This window comes from Electrophorus electricus, chromosome 3, assembly GCF_041902795.1.
Source record: "Electrophorus electricus isolate QZ-2024a chromosome 3, ASM4190279v1, whole genome shotgun sequence".
NCBI classification, from domain to species: domain Eukaryota; kingdom Metazoa; phylum Chordata; class Actinopteri; order Gymnotiformes; family Gymnotidae; genus Electrophorus; species Electrophorus electricus.
The window spans coordinates 5816272-5835463 of NC_137499.1; the positions used below are offsets into that span (position 1 = coordinate 5816272).

The 19192-nt window shown below is 42.4% G+C and overlaps 2 protein-coding genes across 4 annotated transcripts in view; both read left to right on the forward strand.

The window, feature by feature from the left end:
- Nucleotides 1-347: 347 nt before the first annotated feature.
- On the forward strand, nt 348-3229 carry selenos (selenoprotein S). 2 transcript variants are annotated; one of them, XM_027004486.2, is made up of 6 exons: nt 348-591; nt 1126-1254; nt 1332-1453; nt 1647-1736; nt 1841-1913; nt 2262-3229. In XM_027004486.2, the coding sequence occupies exons 1-6, from the start codon at nt 507-509 to the stop codon at nt 2345-2347; spliced, it is 585 nt and encodes a 194-aa protein (XP_026860287.2). In that variant the 5' UTR covers nt 348-506; the 3' UTR covers nt 2348-3229. The 2 variants fall into 2 exon arrangements, with proteins under 2 accessions (XP_026860287.2, XP_026860288.2); XM_027004487.2 differs by having other exon boundaries at nt 349-591; nt 1347-1453.
- Nucleotides 3230-5364: 2135 nt separating this feature from the next.
- Nucleotides 5365-19192, forward strand: part of chsy1 (chondroitin sulfate synthase 1) — a 40357-nt gene continuing 26529 nt past the window's right edge. For both annotated transcript variants that reach the window (XR_003410268.3, XM_027004534.3), the window contains exons 1-2: nt 5365-6109; nt 7526-8021. Coding sequence is in view for 1 of the 2 variants with exons in the window: in XM_027004534.3 (XP_026860335.2) it covers nt 5796-6109; nt 7526-8021 (810 nt within the window). In the remaining variant the exon portion in view is untranslated. The remainder of the gene's footprint in view (nt 6110-7525; nt 8022-19192) is intronic.

The following is a 19192-nucleotide window of genomic DNA, read 5'->3' on the forward strand; positions in this document are numbered from 1 at the left end:
TATTAACGTAATATAGCATGAACTGTTAACAAGCTGGGCCACCCAAGGAGGTTTCCTTCCCTGGAGTCTTGGTTCAAGGTTTCTTTCTTAATCCGTACAGGGAGTTTTTCTTTGTCACTCTTGCCACTGGCTTGCTCATTAGGAATATTTAACACTTGTAAAGCTGCTTTGTGACAACGCAGGCTATAAAAAGAACTATATAAATCCATTTGACTTGACTAGCTAGGATGCATAAAACTTGCTTCGATTTGATGTGTGGCCAGTAACCTATGAGTGTCTTCACAACTGCCTCTCCACCCTTTCTAGTCTCTCCTCCAAAGACCACGTCATCCTTCAATTTACGGAAGTCCCTTCTATCTTAGTTACGGTGGCTAGTTGTTACACCAGCTTAAGACAGGCTTTAAGACAGGCTCAATGACCGAGCGAAATGCGTGTATAATAACATAGTTACTCAAAGGAATTAAGGTTGGCTTGCAATTTTTGCAACGCGCAGTTTATTACTGAACATGGAGGCAGAGTCCGATGCTGCCAACATCAAGTCAGAAGAGGCAAATTTGGAGAATCAGGATCTAAGTTTTCTTCAAGCAACTGGTAGGTAAACACTACCTAGCTAGCAAACTGCCTCAGTGAAAGCAACCCTTAACTAATTAGCTAGTTAGCAAACAACAAGGAGTGAATAACACCGTTTGGTTGGCACTTGTTAGCTTGCTTATTATGTTATAATGTTAGTAAAACATTAAATTGTACCCAATGTTTTGAGGATGCTAAATCGGTAGCTAGCTAGCTACTTTGTTAGATAGCTAACCTAGCTTTTTAAATAGCATGCTGTATGTGGAAGAGCAAATGGCTTGATTTTTATCAACTTTTTGCGTAATTATTTTACTCCTTAGTTAGCTAGCTAGCAAAGCTAGCTATCAGGCTATGCCTTTAGCGAACTTAACATAAAATGACTTGGATGATGACGTGCTGTTCTTAGCTAGCTAAACAGCTACCTAGCCAACTGCTCTGAAACTTCGACTAATGCCAGACATGTTTTGCCGCAGAGTCTGTGCTGAAATAACCCATGGTGAACCTAAATTCTTCAGGTGTTGTGTGCATTTATATGGTCGCCTTCTTTGCCTACAGTTTCTGCATTTCTCTCGGAGAATGGATGGTACCTGCTGATCCTGGGTGTGGGAGTTTATCTCCTTATTCAGCATCTCAGTAAGAAGAGACCCAACCAGGATCAAAATTCGACCTCAGCAGCCAGCCAAGGTTAGTACTGATTATTTAAAAACATATATTTGAAGTATGTTGTGATTGGAACAGGTCTATGTATAGCAGCAACCTAGTTGTCTTATCTCCAGATGCAATGTCCGTGGTAAGACGTCAGGAGGCTTTGGAAGCATCTCGTCGAAAAATGCAAGCAGAGCTTGATGCCAAAGCTGCAGAGTTCAAAGAGAAACAACAGAGAGTGAGCATTATTTGAACTCCCCATGTAGCAAATGCACAGTAAACAGTAAAGTAACGTTTTTACTGCTTGAATGGTGGATCGCCCCAAAAGAATAAAAATGAATGAATTCACTGCACACTGTGAAGTGCACATTTGAACCAACTCATGGATTCAGTGGCCATATAGTCAGAATTCTCTTCGTTTCAACTTGTAGGTGGAGGAGGAGAAAAGACGACAAAAAATTGAGATGTGGGAGAGCATACAGGAGGGGAAGAGTTACAAAGGGAATGTGAAACTTGCACAAGTAAGTTTTCAATGTTGACTGCTTGTTCCTGTGAATGCATATAACTGAGGCGTTGAGTATGGGCTCCTGATTTTGTGGTCTGTTCTTTTTGTGGTTTGTTGCAGAACACTGATGAGGCTGCCGGTTCCTCCACAGTGCTGAAGCCAAAGACTGATAAAAAGCCCCTTCGCAGCAGTGGTATAGAGCATTGATACTTTTATTTGTGTATTGTTGAAGACCCTCACTGATGAATGATATTCCCCTTTTTGTCAAAAACCAGACATTCGAGCTTGTAGGCCCATTATGACTGGTTCAATTTTGATATTTATGATGGAAAAATATTACTTGGAGGGATAAGTAAACCAAGTTTCTATTAACCAATTAAAGCAATTTTAAGCAAAGCAATCTTAAAATCTACACTGTGTCTCTCTGTGTGTGTGTGTGTGTGTGTGTGTGTGTGTGTGTGTGTGTGTGTGTGTGTGTGTGTGTGTGTGTGTGTGTGTGTGTGTGTGTGTGCGCGCACACGCATGTGTATTCACATGTTAGGTTATAACCCCTTGAGTGGTGGAGGAGGAGGAGGAGGAACCTGCTCATGGAGACCTGGCAGAAGAGGACCCTCAGCGGGTGGATGAGGTTAAAGGAGGTCAGAGGGACAGGGACCTAGTTGCCTCTGACCTTTTGACCTCAGGCACAGGAACACAAACAGCAACTGAACAAAGCTGTCACCTCTCATCATGGTTCTGCAGCAGTGATTTAATGAGAATGCTCTGTTTTACCTTAAAATAATTAGCATTATTATACACAAAATGTTTTTTGCTTCCCTTTCATGGGCTGAAATCTGAAAGTTATTATTTTGAGATTGTCATCGTTTTAGAATTCTCTGTTTTCAGACCTTCTGATTCCATCAATCTGGGAAGTAATCGGGCAGTATAACCTGGATTTGAAAAATTCTGACTATAATTGTGCGTTGCGGAGAGTTTATAGTCCAGATATTTGCACATGTATTTGCACATTTGCTTCATAGATATTGACGCAACATTTTTTTTGCAGCGTTTTTAATTATGCTTGGAAACTGATAATCCTGCTTTGTGAGGATCTGTGCACTATAGCATCAGGAAACTAATATCCATGTGAGACTGACAGCTTCTAATGATGCCACCTTATCAAAAGGACTTGGGCCAGTGGGGTTGGCTGATGATTTCAGTTGTGAAAATGTGGTCCTGATTTTTAACACATCAAACATTAAAATGCCATGCTGTATGTACCCTAAGTGTATGTAGATATTTTAGGTGGCTACTGTGCTGTAGGATTTAAGGTGCTTGCTTTACCTTGGGAGTAGCTGTCTCATGATTTACCAAACAAAGCACTTGTTTGTAAGACATCGTGGCCTCTTATACCGTGGATTCTTTGTAGTGATGAGAACTGTGGGTTGGCTTGAAAGGTCTCTTTCTTTTTTCAGTTGATTCTATATTTGTATTTCCTTGTGTTTCAATATTAAAACTCTTTGCATAGCACGTATGTCTGGTATGGTTGTGTACTATTAAAAGTTTGACCAAGCAAATAAAGTATAAAGAGGCTTTTGTTTGTTAAGCAATATTTATAATAAAATTTATAATAAAAGTGCCTCTCCAACCACACTGTACAAAACAAAACAACTAGCAATATATTTACAATAAAAGTAACTAAGCAAATAGGTAAGAGCCTCCCATTGAATAATTACTGCATGGGTGATTATGCTTCAGCTGGCAACAAGTTATTTAACCCTAACTGATGCAGTGAGTAGCTTCTCATTTGTTAAACAACACATCCTGTGGTCGTGGAAAAGATGTTAACATGGTTTGGAAGGGTCAAATTATTGGCATGTATCAAGCAGAGAAAACATCTAGGGAGAACAGTAGAACTCAGGGATATGTTTAATAGTGAAAGTAAGCATTTCCACACGCGCAATGCGAAGGGAACTCAAGGGATTGGGACTAAACAGCTGTGTAGCTTTGAGAAAACCACTTGTCAGTGAGGCTAACTGGCATAAAGATTGGACCCTGAAGCAATGGAAGAAGGTCCGATGAGTCCAGATTTACCCTGTTCCAGAGTGATGGGTGCATCAGGGCAAAAAGAGAGGCAGCTGAAGTGATGCACCCATCATGCCTAGTGCCTACTGTACAAGCCTGTGGGGGCAGTGCTATGATCTGGGGTTGCTGCAGTTGGTCAGGTCTAGGTTCAGCAACGTTACGTGCCCAAAGAATGAGGTGAGCTGACTACCTGAATATACTGAACGACCAAGTTATTACATCAATGGATTTTTTCTTTCCTGATGGTATGGGCATATTACAAAATGGCAATGCTGGGATTCATCGGGCTCAGATTGTGTAAGAGTGGTTCAGGGCGCATGAGACATAATTTTCACACATGGATTGGCCACCACAGAGTCCAGACACGAACCCCATTGAGAATCTTTGGGATGTGCTGAAGAAGACTTTGTGCAGTGGTCCAAATCTCCCATTATCAATACAATATCTTGGGGAAAAATTAATGCAACTCTGGACAGAAATAAATGTTGTGACATTGTAGAAGCTTGTGGAAACGATGCCACAGTGAATGCATGCCGTAATCAAAGCTCAAGGCTGTCCAACGAAATATTAGAGTGTGTGTGTGTTTGTGTGTGTGTGTGTGTGTGTGTGTGTGTGTGTGTGTGTGTATATATATATATATATATAGAGAGAGAGAGAGAGAGAGAGAGAGAGAGAGAGAATCACATTCACACACGTTTAATTTTTCGTTACCCATATGTCTGGGCTAAAAGTTAAGTTTTGTCTAAAACTTTTTTTTTTTTGACAATACAAGGTACTAACACTAGCAGAATCACTAGCTAATATTTTGAGTAATAGCAATCCACAATCTAGGAGCAGCAGTGCCAGTCGTATGTCGCCGAATAAGGTGTGCTTCATCCAGGTAATGAATCCTCGAACTTGTATCGGAATTTCACCACTAGGTGGAGATAATAACACGAAATCCAGACGTATTAGACCCGTATGATTTTTTAACATTAACGTCTACCACGTCCTCAGTACTACGCGCCTACGCTAAAAATAGGAGACTAACATTTTAATTGTATTTATTTTATACATTACTTCAAATTTATTCTGAATTGAAAATTTTTACTCTTTTAAAATACTCTTAAACTGTGATGATCACATTCGAAAAAAAAATGTCCATGCTCGTTATTGAGGATGCGTGCGACCGTATTCCTCGAGCCCGCGTGCGGGAGCGAGGTCAATCTTCACGTGTTGTCAGAAAGGGGAAGAATGCACTACTGACTTGAGCTAATTCAAGCGAATTTCTTATGTCATGTAAATATGGGACATACTAGATATGCAAAGAAATAAAGTACGGTGGGGCTTTTGAGGAGAACGCAGACTATAAGATAACGAATTAAACCCAAATAATGAAATTATTATGATAATTTGTTAGATATTATTATTATTATTATTATTATTATTATTATTATTATTATTATTATTAGCGGGAGTAACCTTTCTCCCAATTTCCTTCCCATCTCTGTAATGGTAATTGCATGCGGTACGATAGGAGGCGGTATGTCCGTTATGTGCACGACCCTCCCATCATTTCACAGAAGAAGAAGAAGAAGAAGTAGAAGCAGAAGCAGAAGCAGAAGAAGAAGTAGACGGAGCCGCGTCGCTGTGAAGCATTCCGAGCTCTCTCACAATGGCGAGGTAGTCGGAAGAATGGGACGCTGCCCACTCTCCGGAGGCCGTAAATCTTGTCTGAGGTTTGTCATTCGTTTTGGCCGTGAGCGGAAAGGTTGAGAGATTGGATGGCTCATCAAAGGAGGACTCATTAGATGGGCGTGAGGGGACCGCCGTGTTGCAACGTCTACAGAAGCCGACCCTGTAGGACCCAACAGTGGCAGCAGGCTTTCCTGCCATGAGAGAGTCTGAGCCCGATTTTCTGGAGGGTGCCACGGTTCAGTCGGCGCAAGCTTTGTAAAAGAGACACGTATACGCAGCGGCATAAACGTTAACGGGGGAAGAAGGAAAGAAAGAACTGGTCGAGTTTTGGGGGATGGCAGGTAGAAGCCGAAGAGCATGGTTCAGTGTTCTTTTGGGACTGGTCGTCGGGTTCACTCTGGCTTCCAGATTAATTCTGCCGCGGGCCAACGAACTGAAGAAAGCCGGCCAGAAGCGCAAGGCGAGCGGCACTGGCTGCGGCTTCCACGGCGGACCGAGGAAAGGACACGGCGGGGTACTGATGTGGCCACCGCAAGATAATGGATTGCTCGCAACGGAGAAACCTGCCCAGAAATCAAATAATTTTCTGTTCGTCGGTGTCATGACCGCTCAGAAGTACCTAAACAATCGCGCAGTGGCGGCTTATAGGTGAGTTAGTGTAGAAAGACGCTCAATCCAACAAAGCAAACCTGGAAAGGGTAAAACGTTAAGAAAACGGTAGCTCATACGAGTTGGGTTAAATTTGAACGATTACGTAGTTTCCTGGATATTTAGGTTAGATGCCGCATACATGTATGCTTTTTTCACGCATCTTAAGTACGCTATTTCTGTGAAAGCTGTTTATATACTTTTCCACGTTTGCAATCGGCATTAGATCCATAAAGCACACTAAAGGTTTGAGACAGGTTTAAAAAATTTTTTTTATTATTGCGCTGCCGATGGAGCATAGTTTAGGTGATCGCCCCTGCTCTACTGGTCTCGGTCCAATCTTTCACCACATGTTGGAGTAGACTTTATTAAGTGTAGTGTATTCACATTATTTGTTGTGTAGACTGATGGAAAACCATTGGATTTCATGATTTCCCTAAGTACGTGTCCCGTACTTATGTTCTTCAAGCCATTCAGGCAAAAATATACATTATCTTTGAATCTGATTGCAGAAGCCTGAAGAGTGTCTTGAACTCAAGTTGTCAAAGGTCACCATGGCTTATTTATTTATGAACCACTAAGCCTAAATGGTCAAAATGTTGAAATAAGCATTTAAATAGCAGGGGCTATAGAGCATTTTGTTCCTAAGAATAAAATTAGGTATTGGCTTAAGATGAAAGCCTTCTATCGAAACAGTGCTGAATTTTCACATGCAGGCACATGGGACACTCGAGGCATTTAGAAGCCATTGTCTTCAGAGGCAAAGCCATTCAGGATATTGTGTGGAATCCTAGAATTCCCAAGCCAGATTGGTTTTGATTTTAATGATTAAATTATTGGAACAATGTTGAACTGAGAACCCTGGTAAGTCTTGCTTGGCATGGGGGCTCAAGTTTTGACATCAAGATCTCGCTGCATTTTCTCTCATGATGCACAAATGTAGCCTGCAATTAGTGGTGTCTTTTAAAAAAAAAAAAAAAAAAAAATCCTCAAATTCTTCACTGATGCTTTACATGAATTTCACATGAGAAAAGTGATTGCAGTAAGGCAATGCAGACCCATTGCTCTGCCCTTTTTGGGTGCATGCAGTGGCAGCAAAAAAGATGGGACCATGTGTAAAATGATGATTTTTCCCCCCCTACAAACTTCAGTATTGGTGGAGAAAGCTTTGTTTGGCTTATACAGTGATATGTTGTCTTTTTTTTTTGGTCCCCATCACCCAGTAATGTGTTGTCGCTTACATTACATTGTCTAGAATGTAACTATAAAACACCAGTTGGCTATGAAATGGCTTGCATTGTCCACAGCACACTTATGTGCTGAAGTATTTAGGAATACTTATTATTAATACTTTTATTTAGGAAGTATTAGTTCTTCTAGACATCCACCCCATTATTCCCTCTGTATGTTGTGCAGGACCTGGGCCCAGACCATCCCAGGCAAGGTGGAGTTCTTCTCCAGCGAGGGCTCCGACACATCCATTCCCATTCCCATTGTGGCCCTGAAGAATGTGGATGACTCGTACCCGCCTCAGAAGAAGTCTTTCATGATGCTCAAGTACATGCATGACCACTACCTGGATCAGTTCGAGTGGTTCATGCGTGCTGACGATGATGTCTACATCAAGAGTGAGGGGCTCGAGGCCTTCCTGCGCAGTCTGAACAGCAGTGATGCCATCTTCCTGGGCCAGACGGGTATGGGTGCCCGCGATGAGCTGGGCAAACTGGCGCTGGAGCCTGGCGAGAACTTCTGCATGGGCGGCCCAGGCGTGATCATGAGCCGTGAGGTCCTACGCCGCATGGTGCCCCACATTCGCGAGTGCCTGCAGGAGATGTACACCACCCACGAGGACGTTGAGGTGGGCCGCTGCGTGCGCCGCTTCGCCGGGGTGCAGTGTGTCTGGTCCTATGAGGTAAGAGGCCAGGTGGGGGCGGTGCTTATTGTGAGCACCCGATTGGCGGTTCCAGATGGTTAAATTTGAACTGGGCGGGCCGGGGGGAAAATGAGAGCAAAGGCTGCTAAATGGCTAAAAGGGTTGTAGCAGTGCAAATAGTGACTTGTTCACAGCTTATTCAGTTGGTTAGAAAGCTGTTTACCCCAAACAAATGTAAAGGATCTTACCTTCTGTATAATGTGTGGAAAGATTACCATTAGAGGGAAAATACAAATTCCCATTCCAGTGATGAGAGCAAAAAGAGCTGCTGTAGTCTGAAGTCCCATCAACAGACTTGCCTTCTAGTGCTCTTTTTACAAGCTCTCAGATCTGCAATTTTGGTGATTGAAAATTATAGGCTGCTGCTTGGCTCGCCTCTTTGCCATTCTAGCTCCCTGGCAGAGAGTAACCAGCACAGCTCTCTTATATGGCAGTGCTGTATATATCAATACCTGTGTTTTTAAATTATGTATATAAACCCCCCCGGAGCAAGAGGAGAGCTATGAGTGATTGCCTGGGATGCGCTAAGACGTTTAAGCACGGCATAAGGGAATGGTATAAGGCAATGTTAAAGTAGAAAGTACCAAAGTCATTAACTGCATAAGATGGACAGGCTTCAGAGAAATTCAACATATTGCAATAATAAAATGTCACATGTATCAGTAGCCCAGCTAGCTATTCCTCCACAAATGTTTTGTTCACAACAGATTTGTTCAAAGCTAGTGTTCTAATCGTAATTGTTTAATTTCTCAGAAACATAAAAGGGTGTCATATTTCCTCAGCAAGTCTTTTGCTGATGTGTTGTGAGTCTGGCACTACTGCGTATACCCCTGTGGATGCTGGTTTGAGAGAACCCCAAGTTGACTGTTATGCTCCCGTTTAAGAGCGTGCCGGTCTGGACAAGCCTGTTAAGGGTCAGCATGGAAAAAAATACCCCAGCAGCAGTGAACAGTGACTCATGGGAAAGTTATCTGCATCAGACTTACAGTGACCTTTAGGAAGAGTAACCCCTGAACTAAGACTAGATAGTCATCTCTGTGATTCATTTCCCAAGGTTTCATCATCTTCCTCCTCTGTCTCAAAGCCATGGTCAGACAGGCTGATTTAGACAGGCTGATTGCCATGTTGTACCCATCAAGGTGTCTTGTTGAGGAGAAGACGGAGAGAAAGTGGTTGAGTTGTACTGATATGACATGCCATCGTACTTGTAGCAATACTTTTTGGTGCAATGTTTGCTTTCTTCAGTGTTTGAGAGATGGTTTGGTCTGCATGAACAAGAAGTGGCCCATTCCTCTTCACTAACCACGATCTCATACTTCTTCCTGTCTGTCTTTTGTCTCTCTTAGTCTGCTTAACCCATCTGTCATGGCACGATTACGCCTTTTCCATCCTTGCCTACTCAAGGAGCCACATACGTAATCCTTCATGGCAAATATGACCATGCTGCGCATAAAATTGGCAAAATGGAAAAATTAGAAGGTTGGAAAACTATCAGAGGCCCCTGATAAATTATTGGTGGCTTCTGGCCAGTGCAGCATGCCTGAATAGGAGGCTGTGCTGCTATGAGTGTCCCCTCAGAGCTCAGGCCCGGTAGGACTTTAATGTGCATTTGATGTGTGCTTTAATTACAGTTGCACAGCAGCACAGTTGGGCAATCTGCTATTAACGTCAGCGCGTTCGGCCATAAGCTCTTTACAGACGCTGCTGTGGACCAACTGCATCGCAAGTCTCAACAAGTCCTCAGAGAGTCTTAGCCTTGCTAAGTGACCTCAAAGAGCAAGAGTCTAAAATGTCTAAAATGAAGGCCTGCTTCTCGGTTGCAGTTTTAAGGCCTGAAGTCTGTGTCAGTGGTGCAAGGCTTTTTGTGATCATAATGGGCCCCTGCCAATCAAGGCCTTTATTGCGAGAGCTGGATCGATTGGATGCAAAACCTTCCATCTGGTATATGCTGCGATATGTATTCCAAAGAAGAGGACTGTGCTCCGAGGATGTAGTGTGACTCGTAGCACGAGCCCGAGGGCATTGGCCCGATACAGGGTGATGCAGGTCCAGACCGTTTCTGCAGTGCCTGTCGGAGCGTTTCCTAGCTACAGCATGTTCACGTTTCTTCTTTTTTGTGTGCGTATGCCTGTACCATTGCCTCTGTGAGGATGGTTTTGATATCCTTGGATTAATCTGTAATAGAAGACAATGATATTGAAAAATTCACAGTAGATGTCTCCAGCTGATGGATGGCTAGCCCTGGAAAAACCACTGCTCTCTGTCATTGTGTGTAAGTGCAGCAATCAGCTGTGGTGATAAATGGCATAACCATTGTGAGGAGTCCGCAGACCTCCAGCTTGGACTGGTTCCCAAAACCGGAGCCCGTGACGATGTGCAGTTGTCGTCATGCCACATGGTAGGATTTCTGTGGGCTTATCCACAAGATTTGTGGTTTTTTTTTTTTTTTTTTTTTTTTTCTCTCTTCGATTATTTTCTCTCATGGATACTCAACTAAAATTTACCATTTCAAGTCAGTAAATTGGAGAATGCAGTCAGGTTTCTCTCAACTGCTTCATTGCTTTGCTCTTATTGTATTGTTGTGCCATGAATCGATAGTATTGAAGAAAGCTGTGTGTGTCCCATACCTCTTCTCTTGCAAAATGAAGGTGTGTCTCTGCTCACTGTATGAGAGAGGCCAATCCAAGCTGCCTAATGAGAAATTCAGCCATGTATCAAAATGACAATATATCTGTATGTTGTTCCCATTTCGCCCCATTTTTTTTGCATCTTGTAGGGGACTGGTAACTGAAGCCCATTTAATTTTTGTTGTTGTTTTTATGAATTTTTAATAACATATTTAAGGGATGGGGGTTCCATAAAGTCTTTGAACCTCTTGTGTGGTGTGGGTTTTTTGTTCTCAGTTCTTAAAAAAACAAACAAAAACAAAAAAAAAAAAACACAAGAAGTTGTGGTGGGGTTCAGCATACTCATTGGTATAGAATAGTGTGCTGTGTGAATGTCGTACTGTGAAGCCTGTTTTGGAGTATTGTGTATGAAATCTTGATTGCATCATACATATGTCTGAGATGTAGCTCCTTGATAATTGCAGGTTTTGTGACACACTTTAATTCTACCAGTGTCGCATGTGTTGCCCTAGGAACCGCAGGTCCAGAGGCTGGGTCCCTGCATTGCGATGGTGTTGATCTTGGACGAACGCTCTGTTGCAGAACTAGTCGAATATGATGGAGATAAACATGCTGATGCATGTGATGAGAATTGAAAACCACAAGGTCGTTTTTTTGTGTGTGCGCGCGTGTGCAAATATACATCTCGTCAGCAGAACCATTCTCTCCTCCTGATTCACAAGGCTTAAAGGCTTATTGACAAATTGTTTGCTTTTTCTTTCTTTTTCTTTTTTTTGGTCAGATGAATCCACAGGATGTGGATCTCTGCTCAGTGCCTCTCTACATTCTCACATTCTCTCCCAAAAAAGGAACAAAATGCACTGGAATCTATTTCTTGCTACATGGTAAAACCAGGAATTATACTGTCACTGCAGTCCTGTACTTTGCAGGTTTTTTTTAATATATATATATATATATATATATATATATATATATATATATATATATATATATATATATATATATATATATATATATATATATATAATATATGTATAATATAATATAATTTATCCGAGATGGTTTTGGGAGCTTGGGACTTATGCATAAATATGAACCCTTTTTAAAGGCAACTTAGGAAACCATGCTGCTACAGCCAGTTCAAAGCACACTTGGCCAAAATGGGGATTTTTTTTTTTTTTCCCTCTTCCTGTTCTGCTGAAAACCATCTTAGTTTCGATACATTTCGACACCATCGCAGACACAAAAACCCTGAAGTTTCTCTACTGCTTCCACAGTATCTCTCAGCATATATTTTTGCTCCAAAAGCCTGAAGACCTTCTATAAGAAGGCAACACCCAAAATATGAAATGGGCTATACACTTTCCCCTTTACTTACTCATTGAATGCTTAGTAGCCCGTGCATAACTACAGTTATTTAGCCTCCTGAGCTGGTTAAACTAAGAGTATTGCTTAGTCATGGTCTTCTTTAACATCAAGAGTCACAAGTTTATTAAATCAACCAGGCAAAGGGGTTCATCAGAGCTCTGCTCTCCATCGGCCTTGAGCTGAAGGGAAGAGCTGTGACCTGGCTGCACTTGCCCTCTGAACGACTTCATGCAGTCTCCAATGCATCTTTCCCCTGGCAGCTAAGTGTGGCACACCTCATCTTGTCTGCGTTTTGGAATGTGAGGTCTCAGCTGACCTCCCTCCCTCCATAACTCCCTCTCTTCATTGTTTGTTGTTGGTTGTGTTTTTTTTTGTTTTGTTTTTTTTTTTTCTCCCTGTTTCTTTTTGGGGGGGGCTCAGTGGTCAGTCCAGTATTTGGACAAGCTCGTGTATTTTCAGGCGGCCTGTGGCTGCTGGACTCGTGTATGTGCTATTTTGTTGCTCCAAAGTTGGAGGCTAAAGTTAGCAAAATTGCAAGCAAATAAATGTTTACTGGTTTTATTTCAAAAATAAATACGGAGGTCGAAGAGCTTGGCCTTTGACCAGAGAAAGCGTTTCAACGCTTCCTCTGTGTCGGAACGGTCAGGTAAAAAGGCTCTTAAGTCAATGGGTTCGTCAGCTATAAATTGTGACTGTGTACTTTGTAGAAAACCTGGTGAGATTTTGTGGAATCTGTTTAAGATGTTTTTCCACTTACCTCAACAAATTTCTACTTATTCATATTAATGATCTTTTCTTTCTTTCATAACCAAAGGTCCGTTTTTCACAGTAAATGTTTCCCAAGGGGCAGCTTTATTGATTCTTTTAAATGGAATATGAAAAATAAATAAACTTTCAGTGCTTTATACATGGATAATTTGGGTATCTTGATTGCCCACCAACCCACAAATTGTGAAATAAAACAACCGGTCAAATTTTTGTGGGCTGCCTACATCAGAAAAAGTGGCCTAAATTTAAATTGTTCAGATATGGCTTTCCTTTCTACGTTAAGAGGGGAACTTTTCTGATACCCAGTCTTGGTATCTCCAGCCATAGCTTGAACTACCTCTGACGTTTTTTTTTTCCTTGCATGCACTGGGGGTTTGGGGGGGCACTAACATGAGTAAAGGGGGTATAATAGCCCACTTTAAAAAGCTGTATTTTAAAACCTCTTTGGTGCTTGAAGCATGTCAGGAATCGTGGGGTGAACCCTAGCTTCCGATTTTCAAATAGTTGCCACAGTGCCATGCATTGCAGGCTCGCCGTAGCTCGTAATCCACATTCAGTGAGCAGGTTACAAGCCAGGAATGGGCTCTGCTGCTTCTCGGTACATTTGTGCTCTGTGTGCAATGTCTAAGGACCCTTGAGTGATTCAGGCCAGGTCTTTCCTTCAGGTGAACTTGCCGGTAGCGTGCAGGCATTTTGTCATCACATTGCTTCATTGCTAGACTAAAAGGAAGGACGATGGTGGCTCAGTGGTTACGTGCTTGACTTAAGGTTGGGAGGTTGCTGGTTCGAGCCCCGCTGCTGCCGGCTTGCTGCTGTTGGGTCCCTGAGCATGGGACTTGACCCTCCATTGCTCCTGTCTAGCTCTGGGCTGCCTGGCACCCGTTGATGGCGTGGCAGTAGTGTTCCGTACATCTGTTCTATTGTGTATGGTGGAGACTGAAAGAAAGCTGGGAATTTTCTTCTGAAAGTCACTAGAATACTGCATGTACAATATATTAAACGCAAACGGGCAAATACCTTGATGTGAGTTTAAAGATTGGCCTGTGTAATTCCAAACTTTTATTTATGGTTTTTGAATAATTTGAAATGCTGTGATTTTATCAAAACACCTATGAAACAGTAAAGTGGCCTAGAGGTTGATTTTAGAAAATAAATTAAATAATTAAAAAAAAATCCTTTAAACTTGAAGAACTCAAATAAGTACCTTTCTGGGACCCAGGAAGAAAATAATTACTATAGTGAACTTCATTACAATGGTATTAGGATCAATAATGCACATGCAACTTTTTGTTTCTGCTCATGCAAATGTTTTGTATGAATGTTTGGATGCTTATTGGGGGAAAAGGTTATATTGGTAAAGTAGTAATTTGTAAAATAAATATAAAGATTAAAAGGAAATGAATATTCATTAATGAGTTGACATTGGTCTTTAAATATTGATTGTATTTAGCTAGCTAACTGAACTCCCCATGCCTTCAGTTTTCATCCTACTGTCAAGTTATAATGCTAAAATATTTATATATAACTTTATGCACCACTATGTATTACATAGCTCTAGAAAGCGCATAGATGTATCCATACTGCCTTCCTTAAATTAAGGTTAAAGTGGCAAAGCAGCTTAATTGCACTGTTGAACCTGACTTTCAGCCATGCTTGTGACATTCAAAACCAAAAGGAAACTTGGATGCATTAAAAAAAATTGATGCCAGAGGTTCTTAGTCCTCACCACAGTTTAAGATGGGTTTGACTCATTTAATACCAAAATAGGGTTCAAAATGATGAATCAGCATAATTCCTGCACTAAACTTGACTTTCAGCTGTGCTGTGTGAAGTCTGACACCAGAGTTGCCTGAGGATATGGCTGGCTGAGTTCTTTCTCACGAGGAAAGATGGCAAGGCTTCTCTCGCCTGAGGTTCTCAGTCATCACAACAGTGAAGGCTTATTCTCTACCTCGTTTCCGGTGGTTGTGACAAGTAGCCTAGTTTGTTTTGTTTTTTTTTGTTTTTTTGCCACAGGCAGGATTCGGAATGTGAGGTCATAGCCAGGTAAGGCCTTTTTGCATTCTTTTTTTTTTTTCCTGTGTTGAACATACCAGTGCAGCTCTTTTACATACTGCTTGTCTGAAACCCCCGAAATAAGTGTTTGAGTTTGCTCACAAGCATAAAAGCCAGATGAATTTTTCAGTGCCTTTACTGTCTCTCAGTATTCATTAGATAAGAAGGCGCTCTCTAATTGCAGCGAAATCCCTGAATTAAAAGCTTCCATTGAAAAAAGTTAGAATGCAACACAGCAATGGTGGAGGTTATGTGCTGGAAAAACATCTTTGATGTCAGTGATTAGTGTTACTATACAGGACAGGTCTTCCTATTTAGTTGGCTTCGCAGGCAGCAGGGCAGGATTACGGTGTGTCATTTGGGGGTGTGCATGGGATTCGTACACTGCGCTGATCTGTAGTGCTGGGACCGAGGTTGCATACGCTCGTCTCCGTGCCAACAGGCAGACCTGCCATCGAGTATCAGCAGACTCTGCCTCTAGACCTGACCCATCCATCCTCACCTGCTGCCAAAGCTAAGCTCGTGCTCTCTCTCTCTCTCTCTCGTCAGAAAGCCTCCACACAAGAGGCCCTTTGTGCTCCTTTTACTGACTGTACCGTAGTTCAGTTTGTTTTCATTAAAGCTTTCTTGACTCTCTCTTTTTTTTTTTTTTTCCTTTTTTTTTTTTTTTGTTCACGGTGTGTACCTTGTTCCATGTGCTGATACATATGTGTCATGGTTGGCACGTTTTTCCTGTTCTGGGGGGGGCGACTCTGGAGTGCAAGAAGGGCCCCTCCACCAGGCATCAGAGTGGCACTGTGGTGGCCAAGGTCCTTAGTAGAACGGCCCGTGATTGCTTTTAACTCTGACTCCAGACCTCTGGCCTACGTATCTAAAGGCACCCCTTGCGAGAGACTGCCTTTCAGAAGAAACAGGATCAACGTCTCCGCTTCAGCAGCAGGGAGAGGAGAATAAACCTCTGAGGTGACTGTAGTGACCTTGCTTATATTCAGAAATAGTAAAGATCATGTGATTTGAATGGCTGGCTGCTTCAGGTCTCTGACTGTACTGATGGGTTTCCATATTTGTAAGGCTTTGAGTGTTTCAGTAAATGCTGAGGAACATTGGTATATGCTTCAGTCCATTACACTCTATTAATACAAACTTGGCATAAGCTCATAAAATGCAGAGATTTGTGATTTTAAAATGTGTGTCTGTCTGCCTGTCTAACACAAACGACACTCATTCCTTGAAAGAGATGCTTTGGACCATGCAAATGTTGGGGGCCTCAAGCTGACTTGGGTATATTAGGGGCCCAAAGTTTCTCACCCACACCAAGCTTCATGTGTCTGGACCCTGCTGGAATTCAGAGGGGAAATGAACAGCCAGCATTTAGCTGCTTATGGTTGCTTGTGTGGTTTGGAACCCTCCTTCATCACACACATTCACACTCACTCCTACTCTTAACACATAGGTTAGCTCTATCTTTTCCTGTAAGACCCACCCTCCTTGGATGCCAGCTGCCTCAAATTCATGAGCCAGTTACATTGCCTTCCATTTTAGAAGGCCCGTTGCCAAACCTGGAAACATCTTAATTTAACTTAGCAACTCAGCAGACCTGAGAACAAACCTGGTTAAGAACGCTCCACAGTTCATTAGGCTCTGTACACATTTCAGCTGCTTTTACCAGCTTCCCTCTAAAAACAAAAATAATTACAGCACTAATAATGAAATTTTAACTGAAAATGAATCGTGTGACTTGGCCGGCTGGCTGTGGCACTGACCGCTAGCATGAAAAATGAGAAAACATTCTCATGGTTGCAGACTGCAGCACTCTATTGCCAGCACAATGTTTCATTCTCCCCTCTGCGCCCCAGACAGTCCTGGTCAGCAGGTCCTTGTCGTCACAAACAAAACAAAAAGCCTAGCTGCTGGGAACAGAGCAAGCTATTGCGCTAATGTTTTTGGTTACTAGTGACATTAGAATCCTGTCAGCGCAATACTGTTATGCTACAGTTCACTGCAGTGGAGTTCAAACTGTTTCTTTTGCATAATGAGTGTGTTGACTGCTAGAATATACCATTGCTTTCATTCATCAGTGAGCCAGCCCCACCCCAATGGGCAGGAAGGTCACATCAATATAAGATTGGAGCTTCTGTCCTTGCACTTCAGTTCTCTTCCTTTGGTTTCTCTTTGATTGCTGTGCACATTCACATTGTTTTGTTGCTGTTTGACACTCACTCTCTCTGAGGAAGTCCATTAGTGTGCCTTTGCAAGCCCTCATTTCCGCGGCCGTCGGGTCACTCGCTGCGCTTCTTAAAGTTGATCGCGAAACTCACGTTTCCTGTTTTCACGGTCATTGACTTTCTTCGGAACTTTTTTGTGCATGTGTGCTTCAGTGTTCAAGATCGATTGTAGTCTGTAGTCTGTCTATTGACTTATAAGTGAATCTTGCTTTCAAGAGATTGAATAGAGCTCAGCTTTCAATTAAAGTAATGAAGTTGTGTGAGATTTTAATCTGAAGAATTTCAGAGCCTAACTTCCAAAATCAGCTCAAATTGTATTCATAGATATTTGACAAGAGCAGTGGGCTGTATTTGCACAACAGATCATTAGAAGGCATAACGTTTCTGCTAAATCCCTTGTCCCAAGACTTATTCCCAGCCAGCCTTGCTGTTTCCTCCACAGGTTACTTAAAACCCGACATCTGATTTGATTGTTCAAAATAGTAGCCATTGTAAATCTGTGGTCAAGGTCTGAGAATGTCCTCTTTAATCACAGACAATTCCTAGACAGACAGAATGCATTACACAGCCTTGAGTGCTGATTATTCGAATCTAGTTTGGCCTCATACCACACAACACAAGGCTAGCATAGCTATCAGCCGAAACAAGCCTGCCATATCACTGATCTCTGACACTATGAAGAAAGGCTGGTTGAGTGACTCTCTGCTCTCTGACATTTTTATCCCATCAGAGTTCCCACGATCTTTCTTGTGGCATAGTCTCTTTTTTTTCCCCTTTTCTCTGAGCCCCTTTGATCTGTGACGATACATCCAAGCGCTCCGCTCTGCACGATGGATGACGAGAGCGTCTGAGACGGGTGGGAGACTGTTGAGATGACTGAGGAGAGGACAGAAATGCCAGTGTGGTGAGGGTGAGAGACCATACAGCTTCAGGCAAAAGAAGAAGAGAAGGGACCAAAAAATGGAGAGGAGAAGGCAGCTAAATATGGAGCGGTATAGAAGGGGAGGGGTGCTGATGTCAGCAGGTCTCTGACCACGGGAGCAGCGTCGCAGCTGACCCTTCCCAGACCCACTCTCCTTCCTCCATGCACTCCTCCATCTCTGCCGCTCATACTGAATGCCAGCGTGCACGTCTGGCCACTTTGCATTGATTTTTAACAAATTATTTTTATTTTTTTTTACCTTCTTTGTGCTCAAATAAAAAACAATAAATGGCGCATGTTTTTAAATTCTTGTTATTGTTGCAGGACTGCAGGTTGCGCTGCTCTGTTAGAGATTTAAAAGGGAGATTTATTGAATCATATGCAGTGGTGGTGGTGGATTTATTATTATTATTATTATTATTATTATTATTTTATTGACCCCCAGGCAATACTGTTTGCTGCTGTACAGATATACGTAAAACATAATGACTTTGCCCAAAGATGAAGACGCATAATAGTCTGTAATCCCCTCTGCTACCCGAACAGGGAACAAAAAACATGGAACATTACTTTAGAGATGCGTAATGATGCCAGCATCAGGGAGTGCTCCTCTGATGGACCTTGGGCTTTAAGTGACTGGTGGAAGGTCCTCCTTTCAGCAACAGTAGGGAGGTTTATATCTGATAAAGCCCTGGTGCAAACACTTGCTGTCCTTGTAACCTGGAGCTAAGACACTATGCAGGTTCAGGAGCGTCCAGAGGGAAGCATAGCTAGCCAACATAACGTTAGCAGGGGAGTGCGAGATGGGGCGGGGGGGGTAGTGGGTGAAATGGAAGGAGTCTAGAGACTCGTTGCAGAGGACGCCTGCTCCACGCATCGCTTTGGCAGCTGTTCACCACACAGCAACTCAAGATTGTGACATAGGAGATGATGATGAAGTGACGAATTTCAGTATATTTTGCAACAACGGACAAGATCCTTCAAGGTTGATTCACATGGTTGTCAGGTTTAATGGAAGAGGCTTAAGATTTATTTGACTGAAAGGGGATATCCTGAAGACACTGAGTTTTAAAACGGTTTTCTCGCGTGCGTCAAAAAAATCCTTTATGAGCATGTTCTGGATAATCTCTGTATCAGAGCAGGGTTCCCAGTATCAGACTTTGGCCAGCAGACTGGTGTTAATCT